We start from the raw sequence: 9,806 nt of genomic DNA, 5'->3' as shown, positions 1-9,806 counted from the left end.
AGATGCCCAAACATGCAAGCAATGAAGCCCTGATCCATTAAAAGAAAAAAGATGTTCAGTTTTGCCTTTTTTGTTTCCCACAACAGGCTTTAATGGATTGCGAGGGAATGGGATTTGCTTGATCTGATATTTGTGGCCCATATGCTTCTCGGTGACTGACGCTGAATCTGGTGATGAGATGAGGCTTGTTTTATCATCATGATGGAGCAGAAAAAGAAAAAGAAACAAACACAAGTCAGCCTTAAGAAACATGCATACAGTGTTTATTTACAACCAGGACACATTAAATAAAACTACAAAGATACTTCACTTATACAAAAGATAGATTATATCCCATTCACATACAAAATAACAATAATTTACTGTATAAATTAACATTTCACTATATTTCGCTATTTACAATTTGATGAAAACAACATTTTGGCCCCTTGTGACAGTTTCCCACAGGGCCTATGCTATTGTTTTCCTGTCATCGAGCACTTCAGGACATTTGCAACAATCTGAAGGGGGGGCGATGCGGACATTTTTGAGTGCTCCGAAAGAGACGTAGCGTGGAATCTTCCGACCGACTGGAGGACGGGACAGAAGACGGGAGTTTGCATAATTCACCAGGCTAGCCAAACAAATGTACCCTTGTTAGATACCGACTGTCACATTTGGTTAGCTTGTGTTTGATTGGAAAGCGCATTAATTTCCCCGTCCCACTCCTCTCCACGCATGGTCAGCTCTGAACATCGCAGACCCAGGGGCGTCTGCTCACATCCTGCAATGACTGCAGCTGAGCAGATGAGCACAAGAAAGCATTGAGTCACATTTTTTTTTTTTTTACAAAGTTCTAATTGGGAGACAGAGGTGCATTATTCTTTTTTAATTGATTCAGATCCTGCATGAATCTGCTCATTGCTTCAAGTGCTCAGGTTGTTGATCAGGTCATTTTGGTTCATTTTCACCATAATCTAAATGCAAGCCAGGATAAGTACCGTTTTGTTTTGTAAGTACGAGGAAAACCAAGTGCATTGAGTGAAGGAACCACCTCAGGCGTCACAACCCCACGCAGGAAAAACCAACTGCTGATGGCACAATAGTAGATTCTGACCTTTCTGAAGTGGTTAATATATCACAGCTGCAAACTTAACGTTAGCTTGCGGGTCGCACCGCTGAGCACTTTCTGAGTATACCGTTTGCATTCAACCTTTCGGGCCTGAAATCTGCGTGACAAGTCCAAAAACTCGAGAGTCTGCTGGTTCTCAAGACACTTCAATGCTGCCTAAGCGTTCTACTTTTGAGCTCGCCAAATGAGAAAGTTTAAAATAAAAGCAGATGGGACTCTCGAATGGTTTGCTGAGACAATAAAATCAAAGAGTGGTCATAAATATCTCTGTTTCCACAATGAATTATAGGATATACAACAATATTCACCCCCTTTCTCCTGTAATCAAAAGACTGAGAGTTAATGTGAACAATATGTTCAGTAAATGTCCAAGACTACAAGTAGGAGCACACAAATTAAACAAAATATATGTTTTTATGAAGAGTAGCTTTCTTGATGGCGGCAGATCTGCTTCCCCTCATACACAAGATCTGGCATTTTTTCCAAAGATAGAAATCCTGTCTTGGGAATCTCACTCCTCATATCTGCATCGGTTCTGAAGACTGTGAGGATTCCCGGTCGATATAAAGACAGAAACAGATGTGTGGACTCTGATGCAGGGGAAGAGGAGATCCTTAAGGCACTTGAACACCATGAAACCGGAAAGACTCCCACCCACAGCCCAAGCGGGAAAAACAAGCCCCCAGATCTTCCCAAGACTCCCAAACTGGCAGCTTGTCAGGAAGAAAACAAATCTCTTCTTCTCTCCACCCAAACGTTGGAGCAAAAGGTGGGTGAGGGAGCTCTCCTTCACTCTGACCAGCACCTAAAGTGCTGTGACATCTCAGTGTACTATTGATTTCCTCTCCCAGGTTATCATGTCAGACACATTAAGGAGAAAAAGAAAGAAGCTCAAGATTAGTGTTTGCAAACAGAATAGAAAAGACAAACATATACAAGTCTTTGGAGGGAAAACGACTCTGGCTTTTGACAGCAAATGTTCTTCTGTATGAGGCAGTTAGGAGATTATGTGAAACTGTTAAGCTTTGACTGCAGGTGTTTAGGTGTGAGTTTTCACTGATGAAGCTGCAGTCTGGAGGGATTTTAGAGGTATGCTGATTGCTGAGGACGGCTGCGATGGATGAAAATGGCCCCCTACGTGTTAAGAGCGTCTAGATCTTCTTCCATCCAGTCTCTTAGCTCTCCTCTCTGTTGCTGTGGCCACTTATGCCCCTGTGTGACCCTCCTTCTTTGGTGCTAAGAGGAATGGGAATGCCTTGTCTTTTTTGTTGTTTTGGCCAAAAGGCCATTTAAGCTGTAGTCACTGAGTCAGTTGCCTTTAGTCACTCAGTCGTTTGCTTATTAGTGAAGCGCCTTGTTGGATTTCACTGTCAGGGCCATGTCATCCAACGGCCCTTGAGCAGAATATTTGTGGACGGCGATAAAGGTGGAGAGCAGCATCAGCAGCAGCATTAGTGGCCCACTAGAGGGCTGAGGTCCCCATGGTGGTTCTTTAGCTTCTTCTTGAAGAGGGAGATGGTGGAGGGCCGGTACAGGATGATCCATGGCTCAGAGGACACCGTGCTCTGGCTGCAGCTGTCTGAGCCGCTGACTGTCGGGATGTTCGGCGTCCTGGAGGAGATAATAAGCGGGAGATGAAACAAAAACTAAACTTAGAGCAAGTACAGACAAACCCTCTGGTACTTGTTATTAATGTGAATTTTTGACAGTTTGTTTAATCTTTGTCTAATATTTGCAGCTGCCTGCTGGTCAACTGGAGTTCACAATTTAAGCCACTAGATGGCACTACATACTTCAGACTGGATCTTTAATTGTCCACCTTTTGTAATTTTATATCAAAAATCTACAATACTAACAGTTAAAATGATGTAAAGTAAGGAATTCATTGTAGTTTAAATCATTTATTTATTTATTTTTATCCTCTGCAATAAAACCAAATTTCAAAGAACCTCTGTTCTTTATGCAGTTCAGATTTGACCAGTAAAAACAGAACATTTTGAGCTAGAGATGATTAAATGCTGCCCATATTCCTAAAGCCTTTAAATGAGGAATCTGTGAATCACACATCAGAATCGTTAGTCAGGTCTTCAGTTTAATTCTGTTCACATTGTTTGCAGCACAGAAATCACTCACAGGCCACATTGACCTGAGTTGCCGTAAGCAATACAAAACTTGTGACCCGCAAACTCTTTACTCGTTTTTTTTAGTGCTTGCATTAGAACTACTGGTTTTTAATACCTATAGTCGGTTACACATTTTTGTCAATACAATAAAATCAACAACAAAAGAATTGACAAACACATTATTAAAATAGAGGCATACAAGGAGTCATGTTTCATGATTTAGGAAGCATAAGATGTTACAGTGAGTCAGATCACTTTTTAAATTAGCTCAAGGTGACGGATTTAAGTGTTTATACTGAACATGGACTTAGGATGGTCTGATCCGGGACGGACACTGCTGCTAGCTACTAATTTTGCTCTTTTTGTTTGTGAAAGCAGGTGATGTATTGCTAATATTTCATATTACATAAATACCCTGTTCTTCTCTGTACAATTTACATTTTTATTTAGCAGCAGATTTTTAGCTCTTGCAGTTTGTAATTTATCTAAAATAGTTGCATTTCCTTCTCAGTAAAGTTCCGTCTGAACTGAACTCTTTAGGAGCTAAAGTGCTCCTAAAGAGTGTTTCATCAGTTTTCCCTTAGTATGATTTTAATATGTAGAAAGGCATCATGGTAAAAAGAAACCACTTATGAGGTTTGATTCCACAGAATGCTTCACCTTTTGGAAACTACTTTTCGCATAGATATAACTTTTTTACACTCTGAGGTTTGAAATCTGCAAATGTCACATCAGGAATGCAGTGAAATATCACAGATGAAGGGTTTAACATTTGCCGCTCGGTGGCTCTCGGTTCTAATATCGTCATACTTACTTGACCGTGACATGGAGCAGCAGCTTGGCCACCATCGCCACCACCGTCAGTATGAGCAGAGCAGCCAGAGCGTAGATGGTCCACACTGCAGAGAAAAGGGAGCGACTCAGTAACAAGACATCAAACATCCTGTCACAGTAACAAAAACAAACCCAAGCATGCTGGAAGAATTAGCAAGCGAAGAGCTATTTGAACGCTGCTGGCACACCTGTTTGCAGTGTTCAGCCAGCAAATTGTCAAGAAATGGTGACACATTATCAGCGCACATCTGTTCTCCTCTGGCTGAGGAAAACACAAGGTAGTTGGATGAGGCAAAGCATGTGGGACTCTGGGAGAGGAATGTTTGCAGGAATCAGCAAAGCACAGGACGCCCGCGCTTTGCTTTGACAAAACGTCTGGTTGGGATCATTGGGGAAATTCAAAGTTACTTCACTTCTGAGTGATTGTCAGGTAGAAAAAGCACTTTAAGGTAGAGTCACACTTGGTCTGAACATGCAGAAGCATTTCTGTGGGAAAAAAAGGTTGATCTGAACAGTTTCAGAGGGAAGAGTTCATGCTTAGATTTGAGTATGGTGGGGTGTTAACGTACTAGCGCTGTGGCCGGTGGTCTCGCCGCGTCCAGCCCACTGACCTGGCATGTTGTGCTCGGGTTTGCCGGGGCTGGACGTGATCACGTAGAGGATGTGCGAGGTGCGTCCGTTGGCGGTGCTGTTGGATCCCTCGGTGACGCTGCTGGACAGCTGAGGGCCCAGCGTGCTGGAGGCGTCTTTGTGCTCTTTTTCATCCGAGCCTCTGGGAATTGTAGTCCTGGCGTCCTGCCTTCTGAGAGCTGCACAGAAAATGAATATGCTTTTTAAAACCATCTACCAGCATGTTTAGATTTTAAATTTTCCTCTTGAGAATGAGCTAATCCCAAAATTAATTGATGGCCTGGAGGATGATGTCAAATTATACAGCAAAGGGAGGAGTGAATATTTAGTGCTAACAATTTTTAACAGTAATTCAGAGCTGTGAGGCTTTTCAAAAATTGCCTAAAATTGGCAGCTTCCCACATGGACAAGCTAAATAACTTCTGAAAATGAATAATAATAATAATAATAATAATAATAATAATAATAATAATAATAATAATAATAATAATTATTATTATTATTATTATTATTACACCATGTAAAAGAGCAACAGTTCAAATAAATGATAAAAATTTAGACAATAAGTAGGTTGAGTGTAGTTAAATTTTTGACTGCATCTGTACATAGTGATTTAGTAAAGTGCCAGTTAAAAACGAGAAGTTTAATTTTACATTTTTAGCCTGTACTTTTTCATTCATCAATGGTTGTAATTTAATTAGATTTTTTTCAGTCGAACCAGGAGAACTTGCATGTTTCTGCTTTTTAATACCAAATATTATGTTGTTTTAAATTTGATGCAGCTATTTTTTGTAGAAAACCTTTAAAATTAAAATCTGTTTATCCTGTATTTAATATGCATATGTGTCTTTACCAGTGTACCTCAAACTGATAATGTATTGATGAATATGATGAAGTTGCTCTCATGAAGTCAACAGCTCACCAAACCATCTTCATTAAAGACCCGGAACCACAAGTAAAGACTCGTTTCTGTCCGCCATGAATGGTGGTCGGATTTGAAAGCAGCGTGGGATATTTTTCCTACTTTTCACATAATCGCTCGACCTGAGTGTGATGTTCCCGGAACGTCCCACATGTTTCCCATTTGCAGGCAAAATGGCATGCTTCAAACCCAGTCACAGCTGAAATGCACCACCATCCTCATCTGAGAGCGTTTACCCTGAAATTACAGCCCAGCCTCCCAGCCTGCCACCATGGAGATACAGAACGGATTTAGTGGCGATAATCAAACTCGACGATCTTTCTTCTCTCTCGGCTTGGCTCCTTGTTCTGTTCACCTACTGTATCGATGTAAAGTTTGCTTTCAGCCTTTCAAAACAGAAGCTTTGACTCTACGGGGTGACCTTTTCCTGCATTGCGTCTCTATTTCTTGGCTACACGACGCCTCAAAGAAAACAAGAGCCACGCCTGTGAAGAGGTCAGGAGATTCTGACCTCCTGATATTGTTTCAGTGTAACTCCACCGAGGCAGAAAAATGACAGGAATATAAATAGCGACAGAGAGGGAGGAGCGGGAACATAGTGCATCGCTCTGTGTCAGCCTGTCACCTACACCTTGTTATGTCATCTTACGATTTACGCGTCCCTTTGGAAATTAACATGATATTGAAATTGTGCAAAACACAGCAGGGCAGTCTGGGAAAAAAAAACAAAAACATGTGGCTTTAAATTCACTGCAGTTTTCCCAGCTGTTCTTCACAGTAAAATTGGATTATAAGAAGGTGCACTGACAGTACTATGTACATAGTTGTCCAACATATTTGCTTTGAGGTTCAGCAGGGAGCAAACTCTGGAAAAGCCAAGCAGCCTGCTGACAATGGAGCAAGTTCCTTGAAAAACAAATTTATCCAGACACGCAGGATCATCTGCAGCTGCGGAGAGAGATCCACAGCGCCTTGCGAAAGGTTTCGCAGAACTTGAACTTTTTCACCTTGTGTCATGTTACAACAATGAATGCCGATGTATTTATTGCAATTTTATGTCATAGATCAGCATGAGGTGGTTCAAAACTTCAAAACGGAAGAGAATAAAAACATGGTTTCAACATTTTTACATGTAAGATCTGAAAAGTGTGGAGTGCATTCGTATTCCTATGAACCAACACTTTGTAGAAAAGTTTAAACACAGTCAGGTTGGATCTGCAGCATGTGGGAACTGGAACTTTCAAATCTTTCCAAGGTTCTCAGTTGTATTGAGAGCCAAACTTTGACTGGGCCATTCTAAAACCATCACCTTGTTTCTCTGCACCTACTGAGAAAAAACATGTCCCCACAGTATGATGATGCCAATATGATTTAGTTTGGTTTAGTTTAATTTAGTTTAGTCACAATTCATATACCATGATATATATTTAGAAACTATTTACTTAAAAAGGATTTAGGTAGAAGTACAAAATTATTTGATCCTGCCAACTTTCTTTTATATGCGTTACTTTTTGCACATTATTCATTTACAGAACAGGAAATAAAAAAAAATATATTTACATATAAAATAAAAAGAACAATTATAAAAAACAGAACAACTTATTTTGTAACAGCTGGATAACATAATTCAAACCATTTGTTTCAATCAAACATAAAACCTCCAACATCCTTTTTGAGAAAGTAGTTGGCTTCATTTAATATACTTCACGATTTAATATATCTTATTTTAAACTGAGTTATGTCATTATATTGTTTCAATTCAACATTTGACCAGTTCCATGAAGCCACTCTTCACACACAGATACACACACATACTTTTCTATCAGGATGGACTCTCTGATTTTTAAATTGACTTATAACTCATCTTCCTGCCACAAAACATATCTTTATGATTTTGTGTCTGGACTCAAACAAAAACTACAGTTTTAAATTTAACCAAATCACAAAAATTCAATATATTTGACTTTAGACATTATATGTTTGTGGTGTACTTCAAAGTAAACTAATATGCAATGTTTTTCTTTGAGCTAGTCTCTCATAAAAGCCAGATTTGTAAGGCAAATGACTGATCGTTGTACCTCATGAGCATCAGAGCTAACAGGAGATAACTTCACTAAAACTGCTGAACAAAATACTATCAAGTCAGCACACAGAGTGTAGTAGGTTTACAGGATGCAGTAGTAATTAATCTTACCTTGGTACAAAAGAGCGAAGCCATGAGCCTGATTGGTGCGATCCGAGAAGAAGTACAGAATGACAAAGTCTCCGGTGATGTTCACCAGCCCCCGCGGCGGGCTGCGCCAGTCGAAGCGGGCAACCACCTCCCTGGTGTAGCCGTCCAGAAGCTCCACCATGTCGGTCTGGTCGGAGATGTCGAAGAAGGTGAAGTTGAAGAGGATGGCGTAGGATCCGGGGACCTGGATGGTCCAGTAGCAAACGCGGCTGGCCGCATATTTGTCAGGGAAGTCGGGGGAGTAGATCACTCCAGCGGGGGACGTGTAGTTCCCGCCACAGGCGCCAACCCGGACTGAGGGCAGGAGGAGACGAAGCACGTCAGAGATGAATGAATTTCTAAAGATGCTCTGATCCTGAAATAAGTTCAGATATGAACTGATAACAGAGATACTCAGAAGGCAGCACAGGATTTAAAAAAGAAAAAATCAACATGATGTGTAAGGTTTTATATAGGTAAATAATTTAAATAGCAGTTTTAATCCTGATGAAAACGTTTTTTATTACCACATAAATTTTCTTAGGCTGGTAGCGAAAGCTGCAGGCAGACATGAGTTGAATTGCATTATAATTTCAGACTTTTACTGATTTATTTGAGGATTTAACAAACAACTAGAAACTAGAAATCGGTTTATTTTATGCATTTTTGTTTTAAATCTTTGTGTAAATACTGTGAAATGCTGAAACTGTGGCATTTTAATCAAAGTTATCACACTGTGAGAATAATTGCAGTTATTGTCAATGCAGACACATTTAATAAAAGAAACGGTTGATGTTGCATTCTACAGCTGACACTTTACATTGTTCCTCAACTTGTTGCATTGTTGATTGTTTAGAGCCTGAATTTTATCCCTGTGTTGTTTTTGTCTGCTGATTCCCCTCTGGAACAGTAAAGTATATTCTATTCCATTCTGTTGTAGCCATTATGTATTTCAAAAATATGTAAATAATGAACAAAATAAATATGAATATTCATGCAACTGTGACATGTGGAAAATCTAAATTTATTAGGTCCATGCAATATCAAGCAGGCGCTGGGTGCTAACTTTTAGGCTCACAGAAATTGCTGCAAAGTTTTCACCACACAGTTTTGTCAAACTTTCCCCTAAGAAGTTAATTTTTCCACCAAACTGCAGCACAGGCATGAGAAAAATGCCTCAGCGGCGTTTACCGTCAAAGACGATGATCCAGCCGTCTCCTCCGCAGGGCTGAGTGTGATCGCCGAAGCAAACGTGGTTACACTCCATGCTGGACGACTCCACATGGTCTTGCAGGTCTGCTTCGTTGCCACAGAAGCAGGCATAACCTGACTCCATGCCGGCAAGCTGCAAAACAAAAAGTTTGGAACAAACTCCAGTCAGTGATTTTCATTTGAAATCAATTTGGCAAGGCAGACATGGAGACAAACCCTCCAGGGTCTCAAGTCTGCTGACTGAGAAGCAATACAATGAGATATTCTCAGCTGTTAGAGGAAAAAATGCTGAAAATATACCAACATACACCATAAACTGTTGACTTTCTTTGGTCTTTTAAATATCAAAAATCACATTTATGTTCATTGCTGTTTACATTTAATTTATATGGATTAGCAAACAGTATTTTCACCCCTTAATATTTTCACATTTTCCCAATTTACAGCTGCAAACATCACAGCTAAAAATCGTGTGTAGGAAAGATGTGAGCTGATACTGACAAATAAAATCACCTCTGCGTAATTGTTTTTATGTCACCCAGCTGCACTCTTCATCAAGTCTAACTGAACTTGAACTTTTTTGTGGAGATTAGACAGAAATTTTAGTCTTTATATGTGCAAAGCAAGGCATGCAGCAAAAGGCTCTTCTACACAGTATTAGAAGAGCCTAATACTGAATATGAAGTCTGAATACGAATTTGTGCCACACTTTTCAGTTTTTTTAGTTATTATTTTGAAAAAGCATACATCAGTTTCCTTCCT

At 40.0% G+C, this 9,806-nt stretch overlaps 1 protein-coding gene across 1 annotated transcript in view; it reads right to left on the bottom strand.

Moving 5' to 3' along the window:
* Window positions 1–241: 241 nt before the first annotated feature.
* Window positions 242–9,806, bottom strand: part of kremen1 (kringle containing transmembrane protein 1) — an 89,736-nt gene continuing 80,171 nt past the window's right edge. Inside the window, exons 8-12 of the mRNA XM_016669117.1 lie at window positions 9,024–9,177; window positions 7,815–8,147; window positions 4,638–4,877; window positions 4,049–4,133; window positions 242–2,722 (exon numbers count right to left, since the gene is read on the bottom strand). Coding sequence (XP_016524603.1) covers window positions 2,563–2,722; window positions 4,049–4,133; window positions 4,638–4,877; window positions 7,815–8,147; window positions 9,024–9,177 — 972 coding nt within the window. The 3' untranslated portion in view covers window positions 242–2,562. The remainder of the gene's footprint in view (window positions 2,723–4,048; window positions 4,134–4,637; window positions 4,878–7,814; window positions 8,148–9,023; window positions 9,178–9,806) is intronic.

Source organism: Poecilia formosa, unplaced genomic scaffold, assembly GCF_000485575.1.
Source record: "Poecilia formosa unplaced genomic scaffold, Poecilia_formosa-5.1.2 Scaffold20, whole genome shotgun sequence".
NCBI classification, from domain to species: domain Eukaryota; kingdom Metazoa; phylum Chordata; class Actinopteri; order Cyprinodontiformes; family Poeciliidae; genus Poecilia; species Poecilia formosa.
Note: the sequence above shows the minus strand (reverse complement) of the source record. Positions and strands in the feature narration are given on the sequence as shown.